This window comes from Aquarana catesbeiana, linkage group LG02, assembly GCF_042186555.1.
Source record: "Aquarana catesbeiana isolate 2022-GZ linkage group LG02, ASM4218655v1, whole genome shotgun sequence".
NCBI lineage: Eukaryota > Metazoa > Chordata > Amphibia > Anura > Ranidae > Aquarana > Aquarana catesbeiana.
The window spans coordinates 61,295,675-61,319,695 of record NC_133325.1 but is presented as its reverse complement, the minus strand read 5'-3'; the positions used below and the strand labels follow the sequence as shown (position 1 = coordinate 61,319,695).

General features: G+C 45.6%; 1 protein-coding gene across 2 annotated transcripts in view; it reads right to left on the bottom strand.

Annotated features, from left to right (window-relative positions):
• LOC141126915 (cyclic nucleotide-binding domain-containing protein 2-like) overlaps positions 1-24,021 on the bottom strand; it is a 553,939-nt gene that overhangs the window by 418,715 nt on the left and 111,203 nt on the right. For both annotated transcript variants that reach the window (XM_073612976.1, XM_073612977.1), the window contains exon 3: positions 12,421-12,488. In XM_073612976.1, coding sequence (XP_073469077.1) covers positions 12,421-12,488 — 68 coding nt within the window. The remainder of the gene's footprint in view (positions 1-12,420; positions 12,489-24,021) is intronic.

Below are 24,021 nucleotides of genomic sequence, written 5' to 3'. Positions count from 1 at the left end.
GATTAACCCACCCAAGCAACATAAGACCCACCCCCAGAAACAATAGACCCCCCACAAGCAACAGAAGACCTCCACAGCAACAATAGATCCCTAACGGCTGCAAAAATAGATAACCTCCAGCAAAAATAGATCTCCCAGCAGCCAGCATCATTCCCCTGCGTTCCAGCTGAAAAAAAAGCCTGTTCCTATGGGCACACTAACTCTGGTGACCACGGATTCCCTCACTTTGGAAGGATTTGCTCTCACTTCCTATTTCTGTCAACAGGAACCAGATATGAAGGGGAATCCCCCCAATGGGACACAGATTGCAGGGGGACCCGAGAAGAGGAGGATCTTTTTTTTTTGTAGATGTAGCACCCTGGGGTTTAGTCAGGGAGCTCCTCACAAATTTACTTACCAGGAGTAGATGTCTTGGTCAATTGATAGAGATCTATTGATTTCTCCTTAAGTTTGGCCTTGTTCTCTTCTACCACTAGGTGGCCGGGTACTTGGTGTTACTAGATATGAGAAGGGCAACTCAAGGTCGGGTTATGGGTATATGAGGTATCCCAGCCAATGAGCAGGGGTATTCTTGAATCCCTTGCTGGGGGAAAATGTATATATTCGGGTGGAGTCAGGTGATCTATGTTCTGTGCCACCTGGACGGCTGTCTGGGTGGACGTGTGTCGTACGCCCCGGGCTGCTAGGCCGGAGATCGGGCCTATCCCTGGCTGCCAGTCTGTGTGAGGGCATATCTAGAAGTAAGAGGGCAGTGCAGGGTTGGGATTGCGGTTTGCAATCCAACCAGAAGTGAAGGTTCTGCCGGCCGGAGAACCTGTCAGTGGTCGGAGCCTTGTGAGTGAAGCCAGGGACCTCACCAGGTAGCAGGGGTGAAGCTTGAGAAGTATCTGGAGTGCCAAGCTAGGGACCCAGCAGGTAAGCGTGGGTGACGCTTGAGGGGATACCACTGCAAAGCTTGGAGGAGCTCAAGGGATTTGGAGTCAGTAAATCAAGGGGTCTAGTGAGAGACCGGGAGCTCAATGTTGTAGAACTACAAGAGGCACTTGTAGTGAAGTGAAGCTGAAAGGACTGTTAGTGAAGCTGAAAGGACTGTTACATTTGAGTTAGGAACTGTTAAAGACTGTTACCATAGGAGACAGCAATCCTGCACGTGTAGATGTGGCCTCTTGCTGGGGCCTTTCCCTGCATGGCTGTCCTCCTAATGAAGTCTCCGAGTCTGCCAATTGAATTTGCAACTACCTAAGGGTGTCCTGGCCCTAACCTTCTTTCCCCAAAAAATACAAAAAGGACTATTAAAAGAAATAAAACCTTTTTTACATCCAAGAAGTGTCTGGTGCCCAATGACTTTCACCATCTTTGCACCCTCTATGCCTCACAACCCACCACATATTGAAGAATGTCAGCTATCTTTGGCCTTGGAGGTCCTTATTAGACTGGACAAGGCCAGAGACCTTGCTACATAGAATTATACTTTAAGGGGCTTGACAGCAGGGGCGGATCCAGGGGGGGGGCAACGGGGCAATTGCCCCCTCCGAGAATGAGGGTGACAGTGCGGGCGGCTCTGGGGATGACAGTGCGGGCGGCTCTGGGGATGACAGTGCAGGCGGCTCTGAGGATGACAGTGCGGGCGGCTCTGAGGATGACAGTGTGGGCGGCTCTGAGGATGACAGTGTGGGCGGGCGGCTCTGGGGATGACAGTGCGGGCGGCTCTGGGGATGACAGTGCGGGCGGCTCTGAGGATGACAGTGCGGGTGGCTCTAAGGATGACAGTGTGGGCGGCTCTGAGGATGACAGTGTGTGCGCCGTGCGGGCGGCTCTGTGGATGACAGTGCGGGCGGCTCTGAGGATGACAGTGCGGGCGGCTCTGAGGATGACAGTGCGGGCGGGCAGCTCTGGGGATGACAGTGCGGGCGGCTCTGGGGATGACAGTACGGGCGGCTCTGAGGATGACAGTGCGGGTGGCTCTGAGGATGACAGTGCGGGCGGCTCTGAGGATGACAGTGTGTGCGCCGTGCGGGCGGCTCTGTGGATGACAGTGCGGGCGGCTCTGAGGATGACAGTGCGGGCGGCTCTGAGGATGACAGTGCGGGCGGCTCCCCAGGTGACAGTGTGGGCGGCACCACTAGCGACAGTGCGGGCGGCTCGGTCGACTCGGTGAGTGGGCAGGTGAGAGAGGGGGGTAGCTGGGCAGCTCTGTGTGTGACTGAGTGGGCTGCTGGCCAATCAGGGAGCCGGCAGGCAGGGGAGCAGAGAGATGACATCTCTCACCACCCTGCGCCTGCCCTGCATCCCTGCAGTTCCGCCCTCACTGTGAAGGCAGCTGTGGGCAGCAGAGAGATTACATCATCTCTCTGCTGCCTGACTCTGGGACATAGCAAGAGACCACCTTAGCAGGAAAGTGACACGGCAGGTGACAATCCGCATCTGGTGACAGGTGACGTGTCAAGTGACAATTCGCAACGTGTGGCAGATGACGTGGCAAGTGACAATTCACAATGTGTGGCAGGTGACGTGGCAAGTGACAATTCACAACATGTGGCAAGTGACGTGGCAAGTGACAATTCACAACGTGTGGCAGGTGACGTGGCAAGTGACAATCCACATCTGGTGACAGGTGACGTGGCAAGTGACAATCCGCATTTGGTGGCAAGTGACAATTCGCAGCATGTGGCAGGTGACGTGGCAAGTGACAATCCGCAACGTGTAGCAGGTGTCGTGACAATTTGCAGTGTGTTGCAAGTGACAATCCGCATTTGGTGGCAGGCGACGTGGAAAGTGACTCCAACTGATTCTGCGTTATGGTGAGTTTAACTATTTCATTGTATATTACAATGTAAGAATGGAAATAATGTGCTTCAATCATCCTGACACCATAATAACCATGGTGCCGTGATGATTGAAGCGCCAACACCAGCCATTTCCCAGATAAATTGCCCGCAAAAAAAATGTATTTTCTGGCAGTGCCCCTCCCGAGACTTGACTCTGGATCCGCCCCTGCTTGACAGGAGGTGTGTCCTATGACTACATACTTTTACTAATAGGTATCCCTCGTTCCCATCTCAAAAAGTTGGGATGTATGAGATTATTAAAAAAAAAATACCTTTACAATCACTTTAAGGTTTCAGTCATTATAATGGCACAGGAAACTGGGTGAGTAGCATGCTTACCAAAGCAGATAGGCCTGTTTCATGTTTAACTGCACCACCAATGCCAGTTTCTATTTCAGAGTGAAACAGAAACTGGCACCAGTTCCACTCTTAATTAACAAAGGGATCACTGCAGTATTTGTATAGAAAACTGCCGGAGACCCCCCCGCCAGATTGGACCAGGCATATGGGATGTGAACTGTCTGCCAGTAACCTGGACTGAATACATTACATGTGCAGAAACTGCATACTGTATAGGCAGAGAAAGCTCCTTTCTCTGCCTAGCTGTGACAATTGCAGGATTAACAGCGTTTTTTTTTCCACGGTTTAGGAAATATTTACAATAAAGCAGTGCGCCGATGTCTACGGCACATGCGCACTTTAGAAAGGGCAGATCGTGACGTTTCTAAAGGGTTCATGCTGTGACTGGCAGCTCCCGCGCGCTTGCGCGGGAGTGACGTCATGCGACTTCGGCCAGTCACAGAGCCGGAGTTCGCGACCCAGGAAGGAAAAGGGGCGAAGATGGACGCTCGCTGCTAGTGGGAACAGCGGTGACATTGCAGGCTTCGGTTTCAGGTAAGTGAAATATAATGCATAGTAGCCCATTATGCTTTACCGTTGCAGGGAAATAAAGAGGGAGTAAAACCCATCAGGGTTTACCTCCTCTTTAACGGTTTAACGTTTTTTTTATTTTTACTGAAGTAGAAAATCCCTTTAACACTGTTATAGAAAGACATGACCTTAAAACTCCTATTCTTCATTCCTGGCTGTTAAGGGAATGAAAAATGATGAATTGCATATTAAAAGCAGAAAGATAAAAAATATATTTGACATGCACTGTCTTATTCTTCCAAATATAGGTTCACATGTGTTATACATCTGTGTGTGAAGCGCTATGGAAAGAAAGAAGTAGGGAACGTCAGAAGAGAGACTTGGGGTCCAACCTGAGGTCAGCTGAGCAGTCATAATCCGGTATCTGTTACACTGATTATCTATAAACTAGGAACCCTACAAAAGTATCTAAATATATTGTTGAACTATATACTGTACATGGTAACTGACTGTTTTACCTGGCAATGAAATAGTAATTAAGTCCAGCAAGTCTAGTGATTCAGATAACTCTGCCAGACAGCATAGGCAAATCTTGGACCTTCATTACAGTAACAGCAAAGTTTTATCAGGAACCTACCGCCTACCGCCAGTCTTTTTATTGGAAAATAAAGTACCAAAAGCACAGAGATGCAGTCATCCCTCTGCTAATTCTGCTCTCAGCAGGTGCATTGCAATTGCAACAACAAAGGATAGTCAGGAGATAAGCCAAAAGGTCAGGGCAACAAGCAGATAGGGATAGTCAAGGAACACACCAAAGGTCGGGGTATGAAGCAGACGAGGACAGTCATCCCTCTGCTAATTCTGCTCTCAGCAGGTGCATTGCAATGATTATTAAGCTACAAGCACAGGCTTCTCCTATCCCCTATCCCGAGGTATATTGAAATCTGATGTTCCTGTTAAGGCCAATGGTTTAATGCCGCAGCCTAGAATGCAAGACGACTGCGTTCCAAGCATTCATCTCGGGGCACATACTGCCTTAAACCTTAGTACCGTACAGTGCACCATCCATCCCCATCCAGCCGCAGCTGGTGTTAGCCTTTCATAGACTTTTACAGGATGCCAGCAGCTGGGCTGGATGTAGGGCCACCTCATCCCTTTAAACCTGAGCACATAATAATTGCACAGGTTCTGTGGCTGATTAAGGTGGTAATTCACCACTTGCCTACATGGCACTTACACCCCTTCCCCGCCCAAGCCATTTTTCAGCATTCAGCGCTGTTGCACTTTGAATGACAATTGCGCGGTCGTGCTACACTGTACCCAAGCAAATTTTTTATCATAATTATATTTTCTTCACACAAATAGAGCTTTCGTTTGGTGGTATTTAATCACTACTGGGTTTTTTTATTTTTTACAAAAAAAAAAAAGACCAAAAATTTTGAAAAAAAAATGTTTTTTACTTTTTTTCTGTCAGTAAATTTTGTAACCAAGTCATTTTTCGCCTTCACTGATGTGCGCTGATAAGGCGGCACTGATAGGCCTGACTGGTGGGCATTGATGAGGTGGCACTTATGGGCACTGAGGAGGCGTCACTTATGGGCACTGAGTAGGTGGCACTGATGAGGAGGCACTAATATGCCACACTTACGGGCACTGATAGGTGACACTGATATGTGGCACTGATGAGCACTGATAGGTGGCACTGGTGGGCACTGATAGGCACTGATGGGCATTGATGGGCGACACTGATGGGCATTACTGATGGGCATTGATTGACAGCAGTGATGGGCAGCACTGATAGGCGGCACTGATTGCCAGCACTGACTGGCATCGCTAATGGGTACTGATTGGTGGCACTTGTGGGCAGTGGTGGGCACTGATTTGTGACACTATATTACAATATTGTAATCAGGGCACTGATGATCAGTGCCCTGATTATATTCCTAGATGTCCCCCTGCGTGGAGATGCCGCTGATCGGCTCTCCTCGCCACACACTTTATCAGTGTGAAGCGAAGAGAGTAGATTACCGGCACTTCCTTGTTTACATGTGACTGGCTGTGTTTGGACACAGCCGATCACATGGTTAAAGAGCCGCGGCCTCACACTCTGACATGGGCTGGGTCTTTGGGATGGACAAAGGGTAGGTACGACCCCTGGGCAGAGTTGCTCCAGGGACAAGGTCAATAGCACAGTCAAATGACCTGTGGGGAGGAAGCACCTCTGCTAATTTCTTACAGAACACCCCTTGAGAAGTCAGGAAGAGAAAAATGAGGGTCCCCAAGCCTTGACCTGCCCAGAGACCCAGTCCACATGTGCAGAGTGGAGCTGTAGCCAAGGAAGGCTCAATACAATGGGGATAGAGGCCTTGGGTAGAATGAGGAAGGATATCCACTCCTGGTGGAGTATCCCTACAGACATCCTAATAGGTAGAGTCTGGAAGCGGATAGGACCCCCTGGGAGAACAGTGCTATCAATTGCCGAGACTACCGGTGGCTTAGTGAGGGGCGAAAGGGTAATCTTCATGGAAGAAGCAGTTCTCCAATCCATAAAATTGCCAGCAGCCCCGGAATCCAGTTATGCAAAGACTACATGAAGGAACACCGGAAGAAGAAGAGGAGAAGGTGATGTTTCTGGGTCCAATACTCCACCTTCCAGATGTATTAGACCCGAGCGTTTCCGAAGCGAGCAGGAGTCACGAAAATGACCCCTGCTCCCACAATAGAAACACAAGCCCAGAGTTCTGCGCCTAGCACGTTCTCCGGGGGTTAGCCTGGTCCGGCCCAGGTGCATAGGTTCCTCAGCAGGCAGAAGATGCTCCACAGGACAAAGGGAGGGGAGCTCAGGCTGGCTAGGGCCCAGGGAGTGCTGGTGTCTTTTTTCTAGGGACCTCTCCTGAAAAGGAATGTCAATCTGGTTACACAAAAAAATTAGTAGCGGCACATCAGCCGGGTCCATGGCTGATCAAACTTTCAGGTCACCTGATCCCAGGTGACAGATGCACTCCGTGGGGGTGTACCACAAGGTAGTGGACCCTAGTGGACCCTACGTCTGACTGCTGCGGATGGAGCCCTAGGTGGTTCAGGAAAGCAGGTACTCTGGAGCATCAACACGGATCACACTGGGAGCTAGAGCATAAGATTTCCCAGGGTGCGGAATCTAAGAGCCAGCAGGTGTTTCCCAGGGCCCCTGATGGTAGAGATGGACTTCGCTGCAGTCTGGCTCCAGGTCACGGCCCCCAGGGTCTCCCAGCTCACACTGACAGTTGAGTACAGGAAGGTAGAGTGGAAGAAGCAGACTGCGACAACAAAGGATAGTCAGGAGATAAGCCAAAAGGTCAGGGCAGCAAGCAGATAGGGATAGTCAAGGAACACGCCAAAGGTTGGGATAGGAAGCAGACGAGGACAGTCAAGAACAAGCCAAGGTCGGTAAACAGGATCAGACATGGACACAGAGCAAGGAGCACACGGAAACCAAAACACACAATATTGATCAAAAGAGCTGGCTAGCCGTGCAAAGGTTAATATAGAGAAGTGGGATTTTAAAGGGAGATAATATGTCTATTGGTAGTAGGTCAAAATCACACAGGTGAATTAGAATATATAAATATTTATTGAAAAATAATTAAAATATGCATTGCAGACATAGCATGTAAGAAAACATGACCATCCAGTAGTATATTCAGAATTCATTCGTGACTGTCAGCCAACATGTTTCGCAAAGAATTGTTGTGTGCTCTACTGGTTGCAATTGCCTTAGACAGGGGGACTCAGACATCCCTGCTCAAGGGAGCAACTGGAGCAACTCATATATGCTGAGTGGGATCACCCAGATAGACATTATCTTCCTCCTAAAAAGTTTTCAACACTTTATCCCATGAAGGAAAAATTCACCAAAGAATGGAGCATACCATCAGTTGAAGCTGATATATCCTGTGTGAATAAAAGCTTAACTTGTCCGGTGGACAATGCCCAGATGTTTAGGGATCCAACGGATAAAAAGATGGAATTCTTGTTGAAGACCTCTTTTTCCTTGGCAGGGGCAGTGTCTCAACCTGCAGTCCCAGCATTAGGCTTTTGTCAATCCCTAAAAGATCAGTTGAAGCAGGTCGCCTGAGGCAGTCGCGCTGCAAGTCGTGCTGCCTCAGTGTGAACCGGCTCATAAGGTCTTATATAGACAGGTGTGTGGCTTTCCTAATCGAGTCCAATCAGTATAATCAAACACAGCTGGACTCAAATGAAACTGTAGAACCATCTCAAGGATGATCAGAAGAAATGGACAGCACCTGAGTTAAATATATGAGTGTCACAGCAAAGGGTCTGGATACTTAGGACCATGTGATATTTCAGTTTTTCTTTTTTAATAAATCTGCAAAAATGTCAAAAATTCTGTGTTTTTCTGTCAATATGGGGTGCTGTGTGTACATTAATGAGGAAAAAAATGAACTTAAATTATTTTAGCAAATGGCTGCACTATAACAAAGAATGAAACATTTAAGGGGGTCTGTATATATATATATATCCACTGCATCCAGTTTAGCTATATCTGACTGCAGGCCATTCCTGGTGTACTTTTTCTAATATACTTCAGGCAGGAAGGTTATTAAGTTAGCTGCAGTGTATTTAATATACCCTGTTTCCCCGAAAATAAGACCTAGCGTGATTGTTGGTGATGGCTGCAATATAAGCCCTACTCCCCAAATAAGCCCTAGTTAAAGTGTTTGTAGGTCTTATTTTCAGGGTAGGGCTTATTTTCGGGGAAACAGGGTAGGGCTTATTTGGGGAGTAGGGCTTATATTGCAGCAATCACTGACAATCACGCTAGGTCTTATTTTTGGGGAAACAGGGTATATATATATATATATATATATATATATATATATATATATATATATATATATACAGCCAGTCTTGTATATATATATATATATATATATATATATATATATATATATATATATATCCAGTGTAGCCAAGCCTATATATGATCGCAGGCCATTCCTGGTGTACTTTATCTAATATACTTCAGGCAGTGTACACAATACACAGTACCTTGCACCCATAGTGCAGTTGCTACTATTTTTCTGGTGGTGTACACAATACATACAGTGCACCCATAGTTGTTATTACACTTCTGTTGGTGTACACAGTACCGTGCTCCCATAGTGCAGTTGCTACTACTTTTCTGGTGGTGTACACAGTACACAATACATACAGTGCACCCATAGTTGTTATTACATTTCTGTTGGTGTACACAGTACCGTGCACCCATAGTGCAATTGCTACTACTTTTCAGGTGGTGTACACAATACATACAGTGCACCCATAGTTATTACACTTCTGTTGGTGTACACAGTACCGTGCACCCATAGTAGAGTTGCTTCTACTTTTCTGGTGGTATACACAGTACACAAAACATACAGTGCACCCATAGTTGCTATTAGACTTCTGGTGGTGTACACAATACCGTTCACCCCTAGTGCAGTTGCTACTACTTTTCTGGTGGTGTACACAATACATACAGTGCACCCATAGTTGTTTTTATACTTCTGTTGGTGTACACAGTACTGTGCACCCATAGTGCAGTTGCTACTACTTTTCTGGTGGTGTACACAATACATAGAGTGCACCCATAGTTGTTATTACAATTCTGTTGGTGTACACGGTACCGTGCACCCATAGTGCAGCTGCTACTACTTTTCTGGTGGTGTACACAGTACACAATACATACAGAGCACCCATAGTTGTTATTACACTTCTGTTGGTGTACACAGTACCGTGCACCCTAGTGCAGTTGCTACTACTTTTCTGGTGGTATACACAGTACACAATACAGTGTAGTGTGGTGTTGCCAAACAAAATCGCCATCATGTCTGGAAGGCCATCAAGGAGAGGCAGACGCTTACAGACCAATAAAAGAGGGCAAGCAGGCTCTGTGTCTACAGTCAACAGTGCTGATCATGGACATGGTGCATCTTCTGCAGGTGGTCGTGGGGCACGCTTGTCCTTTTTTTCTGTGTTGGGACAGGGGCAAAAAAAATTGGGCCTTTGGTGGTGGTGGTGCCACAACACTGTAACCCCTCGCAGATACTCTTGTTGGGCGCAGGAACAGGCCCTGCTGTGAAATATTAGATCAAAAATTGTAATTACATGAATTACAGAAAAATTGGGCCTTAGGCAGTGCTGGTGGTGCCCTAAACCAAAAATATTGTTGGAAGCTAGCATCATCAAGATTGAGGAGGAATAGGATAGTCACTCAGCATAGGCAGTCTTCAAGGGACCCCACATCCACGTCGAGCACTGGCATTGTATGACCGGTGGAAATGACCACAGAGTTTTCTGGCCTGCCTCAGGAGATCTTGTAAGCCTGGGTACCTGCTCAAGAACCGCTGCACCACCAAATTCAGGATGTGTGCCAAACATGGAACATGGGTCAAGTGTCCCTGTCGGAGGGCGGAGAGAAGGTTTGTGCCATTGTCGCATACAACCATTCCTGGCTAAAGCTGGCATGGCTTCAACCACCTTTGAGCCTGCCCCTGCAGAGCTGACAGAATCTCTGCCCCAGTGTGGTTCCTGTCCCCTAAGCAGACCAACTCATGCACTGCATGGCATCTTTTTGCCTGAGTGCTTGCATAGCCCCTTGAATGCTTACAGGGCACTGCTGGTTCAGAGAACAAATCTGCAGAAGAGGGGTTCCCCTTAATATCCATACCAGACCCAAAGGGCCTGGTAATGGGCTGGGGGGGGGGGCACCCATGCCGTTTTTCTCAATGATTTTCATCTATATTGCTGGGACCCAACACTACATTACAGCCGCAAGCAGATTTAAATGACTTTTATTCCTTTAGAAATGTCATTTTTTGCAAGGACTGTTCTAAACACAGGAAAAATGCGCCACTTTACCCCTTCCCTGCCAGTGACATTTTTACAATAAAAAATGCATTTTTATAGCTCTGATCGCTGTAAAAATGCCAATGGTCCCATAAATGGGTCAAAATTGTCCGACGTGTCCGCCATAATGTTGCAGTCCCGATAAAAATCGCAGATCACCGCCATTACTAGTAAAAAAGAAATTAATAATAAAAATACCATAAAACAATCCCCTATTTTGTAGACACTATAACTTTTGTGCAAACCAATCAATATACGCTTATTGCGATTTTTTTTACCAAAAATCTGTAGAATACATATCGGCCTAAACTGAGGAAAAAAATATTTTTTTATATATATTTTGGGGGATATTTATTATAGCAAAAAAGTAAAAAATATTGTGTTTTTTTTAAAATTGTCGCTCTTTTATAGCGCAAATAATAAAAACCGCAGAGGTGATCAAATACCATCAAAAGAAAGCTCTATTTGTGGGAAAAAAGGACGTCAATTTTGTTTGGGTGCAATGTCGCGTGAGTGTGCAATTGTCAGTTAACCGGTTCCCGACCGGCACACGCCGATGTACGTCGGCAGAATGGCACGGCTGGGCAAATGGGCGTACCTGTACGTCCATTTGAATTGCCCGCCGTGCCATTGCGCGCGCCGGGCGGGAGCTCCATGAGTCGGGTCGCGGGTCCTGCGGACTCGATCGCCGCGGGCATACCCGCGATCGCCTCGCGGAGAGGACGAACGGGGAGATGCTGATGTAAACAGCATCTCCCCGTTCTGCCTAGTGAGTCACTGTGAGCAGAGCAGAGGGAGCAGAGATCAGTGACGTCACACACCAGCCCATCCCCCTGACAGTTAGTAATCACGCCCCTAGGACACACTTAACCCCTTCCCACCCCTAGTGGTTAACCCCTTCACTGCCAGTGTCATTTACACAGTAATCAATGCATTTTTAATCGCACTGATCGCTGTATAAATGACAATGGTCCCAAAAATGTGTCAAAAATGTCCGACATGTCCGCCATAATGTCGCAGTCACAGTAAAAATCGCTGATCGCTGCCATTACTAGTAAAAAAATTTTTTTTAATATAAATGCTGTAAAACTATCCCCTATTTAGTAAACGCTATAACTTTTGCGCAAACCAATCAATCAACGCTTATTGTGATTTTTTTTTTACCAAAACTATGTAGAAGAATACGATCGGCCTAAACTGAGCAAAAAAAATGTTTTTTTATTTATTTTTGGGCGATATTTATTATAGCAAAATGTAAAAAATAATGCGTTTTTTTCAAAGTTGTCGCTCTTATATTGTTTACAGCGCAAAATATAAAAATCACAGAGGCGATCAAATACCACCAAAAGAAAGCTATATTTGTGGGGAAAAAAGGACGTCAATTTTGTTTGGGAGCCATGTCGCACGACCGCGCAATTGTCAGTTAAAGCGACGCAGTGCCGAATCGCAAAAAACGTTCTGGTCAGGAAGGGGGTAAAATCTTCCGGGGCTGAAGCGGATAAATCGACGCAGTGGCGAATCGTAAAATGTGCTCTGGTCAGGAAGGTGGTAAAATCTTCCAGAGCTGAAGCGGTTAAACAGGACTGGGTTATTGCTTATATTCTTACTTCAACTACACACTAAGCATCTAGAAATAAAATGCTATGTGTGTTTTATGTTTGAGAGCCTAGAACATTAGTCTCATCTTCCTAGATGCCCAATACATTACTGGCTCATATTTATTCTTTCCATAAAATATGATCTGTATAATCTCTGTCATTTACAACAATAATTTTATTGCTAGAATTAATAATTAATACAGCCAGTAAAGCTCCAGGGATGATGAAATTCTTACCTATAAATTTTTATGAGGTTGCGAATAACTTGAACTACAAGAACAGCTGTGCGGAACTTCTGGATGTACTGCAAGAGAGGATGAGAGATTATTACACCTCCAGGAGACCATTTTTATATTAGGTTAATTTGATGTACAACGGTTATTAAAGGCCACCTCTTCCTAAATGATTCCAGCTCTTTGTGGTTGCCGTCACATGCTGGCTACTTAAAGTAAATCTGTGTCCAGTCTAGGGTTGCCACCTTTTCTTCAAGCCAAACCCGAACACTTTAGCGGCGGCATTTTTTTGGGGGGGTATACGCTAAAAGATTGTAAAAGACCTGGGACACTTTTGGTGGCCTGAAAGAAAGTAGTAAAGTGGCGCATAGCTCGCTGCAGCAAACAGTGCACATGGCTGAATTGTGAGTGTTCTGCACGGAATGCAGGGGTCAGATATGTTCTGGGGAGAGGGCTAGTGCTAGCAGGGGGGTGGGGAGAGTTAGATATGTGCTGGGGGGCAGTGGCAGCTGGTGCTCAAATTTTTGGGGGGGGCGCAAACAAACTGAAAAATTCTGAAAAAAAAAAAAAACATCAATTGCAGCCTCACTGTGCCCCATCAAATGCAGCCATTGTGCCCCATCAAATGCAGCCATTGTGCCCCATCAAATGCAGCCATTGTGCCCCATCAAATGCAGCCACTGTGCCCCATCAAATGCAGCCACTGTGCCCCATCAAATGCAGCCACTGTGCCCCATCAAATGCAGCTACTGTGCCCATCAGATGCAGCCACTGTGCCCATCATATGCAGCCACTGTGCCCATCATATGCAGCCACTGTGCCCATCATATGCAGCCCCTGTGCTCATCATATGCATCCTGTGCCCATCATACAGCCTCTGTGCCCATCATACAGCCTCTGTGCCCATCATGTGCAGCCTCTGTGCCCATCATGTGCAGCCTCTGTGCTCATCATGTGCAGCCTCTGTGCTCATCATATGCAGCCTCTGTACCAATCATACAGCCACTGTGCCCATCATATGCAGCCTCTGTGCCCATCATATGCAGCCTCTGTGTCCATCATACAGCCACTGTGCCCATCATATGCAGCCTCTGTGCCAATCATACAGCCTCTGTGCCCATCATATGCAGCCTGTGCCCATATGTGCTGGGGGCGCTTAGGGGGGTCAGATATGTGCTGGGGGGTACTTTGTGAGAGAATAGGGCCAGTGCAAGGTGGAGGGGGGGTAGGATATGTGCTGGAGGGGTGCCTTGGGAAGGAAGAGAGATAGTGCAAGGAGGGGTTGTCAGATTTCAAATCTTATCCACACTTCTAGCATTGTCTTCCCCCCGCCAAAGCCCCCCCAGCACATATCCATCTAACCCCTTGATCACTACACATATTTTCTACCTTGTCCTCCTTTCCAGCTGCTCTCCCCCTCCCTCCTCCATCTACAGAGCATAATAAAAACTTTCTACAGACCTGATATCAGCGAGTCCCTGCTCCCCCCTCCTCCTCATGTGTGTGTACAGAAGAGAAGGAGGAGAAGGGGAGGAGCTTTGATACACTGACACTCTGCTCTGCTGAACCAAGCTGCTGTCAGGGATAGGGGAAACATGTCACCCTCGGTGCAGTCCATTTGAATGATGTGTCCGGGTCTGGGGCAGAAGTAAACCCGAACACATCATTCAAAAACCGGACGGTTTGGGAGAAAACCATACAGGTGGCAACCCTAGTCCAGACTATACATGAAAAAACTATTTACATAAAATAAAAGCATTTTAAAAGTATCTCTCATAGGTAGTTATAGGCACTGTGGAGAAATTCAGCTTCAAAATGTACAACATAAGCACTAAAATCTTAGCTATTTCCCTATTAATTTCTATTGCTGCAGAATTTTGGCAGCCTACCTGACCTCGTTTGTAAACACAGCAGGTGTGTCTAAGCACCTGGTGCCCAACATGCACCCCAGGGAATGCATGAGGTCCTTGGGGCACCTGCAGACAGTAGTCATTGCTTTCCTTACTTAGGTTCTTACTTAGACCAGAGAAGGAAGCAATTACACTGGCTTCTAGTAGCCTAGTGGTTAGGTTTATTTCTTTAACACTGTCAAACCTTATCTGTGCTGTTCATCCCTTTTATCATTTTAAGATTTTTTTCTCTGATATTCTATAGTGGATCTTGCTAAGAGAAATGTCAAATGTTGCACAATTTATTGTCAAAGGTGCTGTAGGGAGAACAAAGGAGGAACCTGTAATTTGTAAAAGAATTCTAATAGCTGTGATCTCTAGCAATCTTATATGATGTGTGTCCAATCTCTAACAGTCTCCTGAAGCATAGTCACTAGTTTCCATCAACTCATGTCTACTGTCTTTGACCATCTCCTGTTGCATGCCTGCATTCTGACAGCTTTCTGTAGCATTATGTTCAACAAATATTTATATAAGGTCCTTTCGCAATGTCAGGGGCTTCGCTTCGAGCCTCCTAGATCAAGAAAGTTGATTACCGCTAGTTTAAACTGTCCGAAACCTGGCTTTGCAGTGTTTGCTGTGACCTTTGAGGCTGAATTACTGCACACTACATGCAGTTACAGTGGTCAGTGGGGGCTTATTTTAAAACTCCGTTACTGCTTGTTTAGAATATTTACATACTATATTGCCCATAATCTGGGCACAGGTGCACATTAAGACCAATGTCACATAGGAGGTTCTGCTGATGGCAGCACAGGATCAGCAAAAGGAGGCCTTATATACCTTAATGGAATCACTCCCCTTCCTAGACTAGGAGGCAGGCCATAGAGCTATTGTGTTCTCCTCGTGGGAAAGCTGTCCCTGCCATGGGAACACAATGATTATTGCTATCGGCTATAGCCGCCGGCAATAATTTAATGTAAAAATCTGGCATGCTGGTTGTACCCAAGTCTATCGATGGATTGGATGAATAAGCCTGCCCATAGAAGGTTCGAATCTCAACCGGTCCCTTTTGAACCGGTGATGTTCGAACCATCTATGGTCGGCTTAACATTGCTGAATTTCTAGAGAAGAACAAGAGATAACAGATAAGTGGCTCTATAGCAATCCTCTCATTTATGATTTGTCGGCAGCAGCAGGATTGCTCACCTGACACTGCCTTATATCATTTAGGTATGTTGGTGGTGAGATACACTATATGGCCAAGGATTTGTGGACATCTGACCTATATGAGCTTGTTGGACATCTTACTCCAAAGCCATCTGCATTAATATACAGTTAACTCTAACAGCCTGAGCCTGTTGAGATGTTAGTACAGCAATCTCTCTGCTGAGCTATTGTGTTTTGACAGGAAGACTACCCCCCTCCGCCAGAACACACCGGTTAGCACTCGCAACCATTGGCTGCAAACACTGATCGGATGCCAGTTGGCTGTTGGTTTTCCAGCATGCCCACTCTACAAAAGTCAAATGTTAGGCCGGCTTCTTTCAGACAGGCTGCTGTACACACTGGCCGAATGTCGGCCGGTCTCTGTTGAACTGGCTGATTCCAGCCAGTATTTGGCCCATGTGTACTAGCCTTAAGGGTTAATAGGACCTGAACTGGGGAAGCTGTACCCAAAAAAGGCAGGCAGAGGACAACGGAATAGTCACTAGTATTGCTTGGGTTCTCTCTGCAGCAAATCTTTTCCAAATTAGCCTGAATTGTTCAGTCCTTTGTGGAGGCTGCCATCTTGGTAGAGGTAGGGCTTCGTTTCCTCATGTGAAATCTGCTTTGATGGCTAGTGATCTCATGACTGGTTGGAGAATATTTAGGAAGCAGCAGGTAACATAGAACAACAGAACAGAAGAAGCACAGATCCACAGAATGAATAAAGCATGGAGAATTATGCTTTGTAGGTCCTCAGATACAACTGAGTAGTGACATCACCAAAACTTAACCCAAATCTCGAGACTAGCATTCACAGACACCAGTGCCTTAGATGTACTTATACTGCAGATATACTGTACAGCTATGAGGCTACAGGTACATATACCAGGAAGCGTATTATTATTTCTAATAGGGCGTACACACGGTCGGACTTTGTTCAGACATTCCGACAACAAAATCCTAGGATTTTTTCCGACGGATGTTGGCTCAAACTTGTCTTGCATACACACGGTCACACAAAGTTGTCGGAAAATCCGATCATTCTGAACGCGGTGACGTAAAACACGTACGTCGGGACTATAAACGGGGCAGTGGCCAATAGCTTTCATCTCTTTATTTATTCTGAGCATGCGTGGCACTTTTTCCGTCGGATTTGTGTACACACGATCGGAATTTCCGGCAACGGATTTTGTTGTCGGAAAATTTTATCTCCTGCTCTCCAACTTTGTGTGTCGGAAAATCCGATGAAAAATGTCCGATGGAGCCCACACACGGTCGGAATTTCTGACAACACGCTCCGATCGGACATTTTCCATCGGAAAATCCGACCGTGTGTACGGGGCATTAGGATGAATTAAAGTGGTTTTTAAAGGCAAGACGCTTTTTACCTTAATGCATTCCCTGCATTAAGGTAAAAAAATGTCTCTGTGCCTGTATCGTCCCCCTCACCACCCTATATACTTACCTGAGTCCTATCTCAATATGGCACTGTGCCCATCTGCAGCCAGTGCTGCTCTCTCTCCCTCTTCACACAGACACAGAGGCAGCAGCAGGAGTCATTGACTCCTGCCGTTGTCAATCAAATCCTGTGAGGAGGGACCAAGCCACACTGTGTGTCTATAGATGCACACAGCCTGGCTTGGGAGCCAGGCCGCACATGTGCCACCATAGGAAGCAGCTTGCTCCCTACTGACACTGTTTACTGCTCTACTGACTGACACTGTCCACTTCTAAGGTAGGCTATATTTATATTTTCACAGTGACATTTGTTTTATTATATTCTTCTAAGTTTTCCTTACTATTAAGTTAGGCCTTGCTAGTTACTTTCTTAAAAAAAAAAAGTGCGCCGCATCCGGTGATCTTCGATCTTTCACGTTGTTCAGGTAGATCCCCACCTCTCAATTGATCTCCACTGTCAATTGATTGTAATCCTGTATATTGTAAGGTGCATGGGCATGCTTTGGACATGGACACATCAAATTTACTGTACTTTTCTTTTTGAAAGACAGAATTAGCGATTAACATATCTAGATGATCTCTGTAAAATATTAAATCTTTATTTTTTTTTAAGTTGGCGACAGGGTCTACCTGAACTCAAAAAGTAAAGTAAAAGCACAGAAAAATAAAAAATATTAAATGCTTAACTTGCAGTGTTTTTCTCTTACATAAATGATTTTTTAATTCACTTCCAATATGCCTTGAACTTGCTAAAAGATTTGACTACTCCAAGAAGAGTGAATTTCCTAGCACAGCCCTCTTCCTGTGCAGGTAGTAGTTACCTCCCCTTATGGGTGAATTCCAACCACGACACTACCTGCCTGGAGTTTGCATGTTCTCCCTGTGCCTGTGTGGGTACCCTCCGGGTACTCCGGTTTCCTCCCACACTTCAAAGACATGCTGGTAGGTTCATTGGCTTCTGTCCAAGAAAAAAAAATAAAAATTGGCCCTAGTATATGAATGTGAGTTGGGGACCTTGGGTTGTGGGCTCCTTGAGGGTAAGGACCGATGTGAGTGTGCAATGTATGTGTGGAGCGCTGCGTAAATTGACAGGGCTATATGGGTACCTTGAATAAATAATAATATAATAGATGAGCATCTTAATAAGACACAATGTACAGGGATAGGGACAATTGTAGGCACACACCCACACTCACTCAGGTTCAACTGGATGGACTGGTGTCTTTATTCAACCTTACTAACTATGTAACTGTGTAACTATGTAATTACTCCTCATCTCCCTTCATAGACTTTTATGTAGCTGCCATGGAAAGAGAGAAAGGAAATACTATTTAGTGCCACTTGAGTGACAGCTCTGAGTCTGCTGATATCACATCCAAGATGGCGGCACCCAGCAGAAGTCTCAAGGTTTTTGGATATCCACAAAGGTGAGTCTTTTGCAAGTAAACAACATGCTTAAAATGAATTACATGCACATACTGTATAATCTAATAGAAATATTGTAGTTATAATGAATAGTCTGCCAACGGGGTCTCTTTAGATGGGTTACACACAATTGGCCAGGAAAGGGAGTTTGAAAAGAAAAAATCCAGCCCTTCTCAAATTTTGGGCAATTTCCACATAGCAGCATTCAGTCCTCGCTTAGCATTACATTTTCTGATAAAACATCACTTTTTATTGTAGATCAGCATAATTTTGACTGTTAAAATCACACAGAAACTGTCACCTGAAATCTCAATGACAAAAACAAGACTGAAACAGTATTGGATTTTAGACTAGCTGTCTGCCAAGTGGCACTTTTATAAATCTCTGAAACGACATATAAAAATTTCTTTCCACATTACAATATTTACTGAATAAACCCATTTTCTATTTCTTATTTGACTTGGCTTCTGTACTCTGTTCTTTCAGTTTCAACAGATGTAATAAAGTTTATTTTTCTCAAGGACTCGGCCTTTCTGTCAGGAGGTATCATCTCACACCGTTTCTCTCTGAGGATCCGTCACAAATTACTGAGCCCAATATTTCATCTTTCAAAGACCTCGTCTTCATTGTCCTTTGTCTGCCGTTCCTCACTCCAATAAATATTTCTTTTCATTCTGCTAGTCTAGTAGGAAAATACAGGTATTATATCATTTATATCACCTTATCTCATAAGGAGTTCAAATGTGGAACAGGGCAGTGAGGCAGCCAATCTGTTTGTTGGGTCACTACGTGCGTTTAAAATACTAGACATGTGGAAAAGGCTTTTATAAGGATAGAAACATTATCCTTCAGGCATGAAAGTGCCAGATCTGAGGGAGGATTGCTGCACTGCATCATATATTAGGAGAAAGACAACATTGTCCTGTGTAGTCATTGAAAGGCACAGGCCAAGGTCAGATTGTAGCACCCCATCAGGCTAAGATCAGATTGTAGCACCCCATAGCGGTGGTTGATAAACAAGGTCCTGTGCCAGGGGTTTTACTGTAAAACGTGAACAAATTAGGTCTGGGTTACCTCCTTCTGGCAGCTGGGGTATTCATTGTCATTATGCAACATCTAAAAATAAACAAAAATACCGCGCTGTGATAAGATGGCCAAAACAGTTTTTGACCAGAGAAACAAAAATTAAATGACTAATGACACCTAGAAAAAAGCTGCTGCTATAAGTGAGATACACACCTGTTCAAATAAATAATAATAAATAACAGCGCTAGATAAACTACAAAAGTTGCAATATTATTAAGTGAATAACAATATTGTATGTGACATTAATAATAAACAGTAGTGATAGACTATTCCATAAACCCCGTTCACGTGAATTTACATGTGAAAACGACAACTCTGTAAGTGAATATAAGGAAAGTCCATCTGAGTGCAGGTAGAAAAAAGTCCGGATATATGAATCAAATTCTTCTCAATGTTGTAAGGATAGATAGCTAATTAATTCCTCCACCGCACCACTGTGTTAACACCAGTACAATAATGTGCTTACCACAAGGCAAGCTTAGACAAGCCTGTAACCTTAACCTGGTCAGGGCCTTTAGCCAATGGGGATGATTGGACAGCGATAATCCACTACACCATCTAGAAGGATCAGCTACAGCAAGAAACCCTCCATGCGCACCTCCAAAGCACCAGAACAGTTTACCATTCAGGGGTTCCCCAAAAGGAAAGAAGGATCAACATAGCGTAATCCTGATATAGGTACTTTATTATAAAAATAGGAAACACACTTACATTTAAAATGAAGACAAACAGCATAAATCGAATGAGCCGGCTGGCTACAGCGAACACCCGTCCTACAGACGGAACACACGGGACGTCAGCACGTCAGCTCCTCCCGACGCGCGTTTCGTCATACGATGACGTCTATAATAAAGTACCTATATCAGGATTACGCTATGTTGATCCTTATGTGGAACCCCTGAATGGTAAACTGTTCCGGTGCTTTGGAGGTGCACATGGAGGGTTTCTTGCTGTAGCTGATCCTTCTAGATGGTGTAGTGGATTATCGCTGTCCAATCATCCCCATTGGCTAAAGGCCCTGACCGGGTTAAGGTTACAGGCTTGTCTAAGCTTGCCTTGTGGTAAGCACATTATTGTACTGGTGTTAACACAGTGGTGCGGTGGAGGAATTAATTAGCTATCTATCCTTACAACATTAAGAAGAATTTGATTCATATCTCCGGACTTTTTTCTACCTGCACTCAGATGGACTTTCCTTATATTCACTTACAGAGTTGTTGTTTTCACATGTAAATTCACGTGAACGGGGTTATGGAATAGTCTATCACTACTGTTTATTATTAATGTCACATACAATATTGTTATTCACTTAATAATATTGCAACTTTTGTAGTTTATCTAGCGCTGTTATTTATTATTATTTATTATGCAACATCTGGTGCCTGTCACATTGTAGGTGGCCACAAGGCCCAAGAAAGCAACCAACCTCAGTCCATGAGTGGTTTACCTGGTTCTCCCATCTATATACAGAGATTTCATTTGGGCAAAGCTTTTACAGGACAGTCTTTTTCTTATACTCCAGAACAACAGTGGAATCCTCAATGCAGTGTCTAACTGTCACGGTGCTACAGGTGTGAGCTCACAGGCGAGCAGGTGACACAGGATCCCCCAGGGTGTGGAATCTAAGGACCAGCCAGTATTCCGCCAGGGACCCCCTCACGGGAGTTTGGACTTAGCTGTGTGCTGACCCCAGGTCACGACTCCCAGGTTCATCCTGCTCGCGAGTAGAGTACCCGAAGAGACAGCGCAGGCATGGATGGATGGAGCAAAAGGAGAGCCGGTTAACGAGTCAAGGTCAGGGTGGAGAGCGGACAAACGTAATCAGGAGAACTAGTCGAGTCGGTACACAAGAGATCAGTCCTCGAAGTCAGGTAAGGAATGATTGCATGGAAGGGGCTCAGGAACAAGTGTTGCTTAAGCAACCAAAAACTGGTCTGAGTGGAATTTAAATAGGGAGACACATGGGAGGCTGGAAAAGCAAGACAGGAGGTTTATTAACCATTGGGTGAAGCCAGCGACACCCATAGCTGCTAAGTCAGTACCTCAGTCAAGAGCAGAGCACAAGCTGGTGGAACCACAGGAGCCAGCAGGCCTACAGCAGCAAAAGGTAAAAAAACATATGCTACCAGTAAGACACAGATCAGCTGATCTGTGACAGTACCTCACTCCCTCCCCCCAGCTTATGAGGTCCCCAACACGTCTAGGGGCTGGCTTGGATGGTAATTTCCAATGAAAATTGGTCACCAAGCGTGGGGCTGAGACACCTGCAGCAGGAACCCAAAACTCTCCTTCGGGCCGTAGCCCTTCCAATCAATCAGATAGAGTAACTTTCCCCGGGAGTATTTGGAGTCTAATATTTCTTTAATCTTATACTGATCCATGGTATCTGCAACAGGAGCGGGGTGATAAGAAGGGCGAGACAAGCGATTGAGGATCGGCCTGAGCAGGGAGACATGGAAGGCTTCGCGGAACCAGGGCCTGGCATTGACACCCTTATGTGTAAGAGATGTAATAGGAGCCACCAAAGTGGAATAGTTACGAATGAATTGCCGATAATAATTGGTAAAGCCCAAAAAGCGTTGGGTGGCTTTGGACCAGAGGGTTAAGGCCACTCGGAGATGGCCCAAAGTTTGGCTGGATCCATGATGGATCCATGAGGAGACCCTGATATGTGATTATGTAGCCCAAGAATAGAACTTGCGTTGGTTCAAATAGGCACTTCTCCAACTTAGCATAGAGACAATTGTCCCAGAGTCGCTGCAGCACAGCTTTCACATGGAGACAATAGGTGTGCAAGTCTGGAGAGAAAATAAGAATATCATCCAGGGATACAATAACACAGACATACAAAAGGTTATGGAAGATCTCATTAACCAAGTTTTGGAAGACAGCTGGGGAATTACATAGGCCAAAGAGCATCACAAGATATTCATAATGCCCGTCCCTGGTGTTAAAGGTGGTCTTCCACTCATCTCCTTCACAGATTATTATTAAATTGTAAGCCCCTCTAAGATCCAATTTAGTGAAAACATGAGAACCCCACAGTCTGTCAAAGAGTTCTGAAATTAAAGGGGGAGGGTATCGATTCTTTACGGTGATGGCGTTAAGACCCCTGTAGTCGATGCATGGACAGATTGAACAATCATTTTCTCCTACACAGAAAAACCCAGCTCCGGCAGGTGAGTTGTATCCCCTGATGAAACCCTTTTTCAGGTTTTCCTGAATGTATTCAGACATGGCTTGTGTTTCTGGGATAGAGGGTAGACTCAGCCTCGGGGGAGGAGAGGTTCCTGGTAACAGATCAATGGAGCAGTTATAGTCTCTGTGAGGAGGAAGGCAATCCGCTGACTGTTTGCAAAAAACAACATGGAAAGACTGATATTGGGAAGGCAACATGGGAGTTGTGGAGGTTTCAGCCAGAGGGACGGAAAGAGGTGGTAGTATCTTGGACACACGTTGTTCATGACACCGAGGCCCCCAATCCAATACTTGTCCAGAGTTCCAATCTAGATGCGGTGAGTGTCTCTGCAACCATGGGAGGCCCAGAATAATGGAACTGGAGGATTTAGGCAGAATTAGGAAAGAAATTTCCTCACCATGCAAAACCCCAATGTGTAAGGCAATAGAAGGGGTTTGAAACCAGATGGGGCCAATTGGCAATAGGGAGCCATCTACTGCAGTCATGGAGAGGGGTATAGTCAGGGCAACAAAGGAAATGCCCAACTTGAAGGCCAGAGATTGCTCAATGAAATTCTGCTCCAGAGTCCACGTATGCAGAGAGTTGATAAGCATTTTGAGCCCAATGGATAGACACGGGTAGGGTGAAACGAGGGAAGCTGACAGAGTTAAAGGATCATCTAGATCACCTCCCTCAGAGTGACCTAGGCCCTGGATTTTCCCAGATGAGCTGGACAGGAGTTCAAAAGATGTCCTTTACCACCGCAGTACAGCCACAAGCCCAAACCCATGCGACTGGTGCATTTCTCTGGAGTGAGGCGAGTTCGCCCAAGCTGCATAGGTTCTTCCAAGGTTTGAGAGGTTGGAGACGGAGAGGGTTCCATATGTTTTTGGAAAACCTGTGCTGGACGGCCAGTAGGAGGACAACTGGATCTGGATCTCTCCAGGGCCCTTTAATTGGGCTTCCAGCACAGTAGTCGACGGGGATCGGTAAGCTCCGGATGCATACTTGCGATTGGGAGCTTTCCGATCATGAGTCTGCTGTGATAACCAATCAGAGCAGTTAAATGACCCGGATGCCCCCTGCACCTCCCGGCTTTTAGTTAGAGTCGGTAGGTGGGAGGCGTGAAATGGATAGAGATGCTGTTAATTTTCCTATTCAGTGAAAGTGTTTGTGTAAACTCTATCACTGAATGAACATAGTTTTGGTGCTTCCATTTTAGAACTTGAAACCCCCTAATTGTGCCCCTAGTTTTGCAACAGTGCTGTCCCTGCCAGCTTTAACATGTCTATACATAAATAGAATTTTAGGCAATTCCTGCTGAACCGGTCAAGATTTGTTCCATGGGTGGCCCTGTGA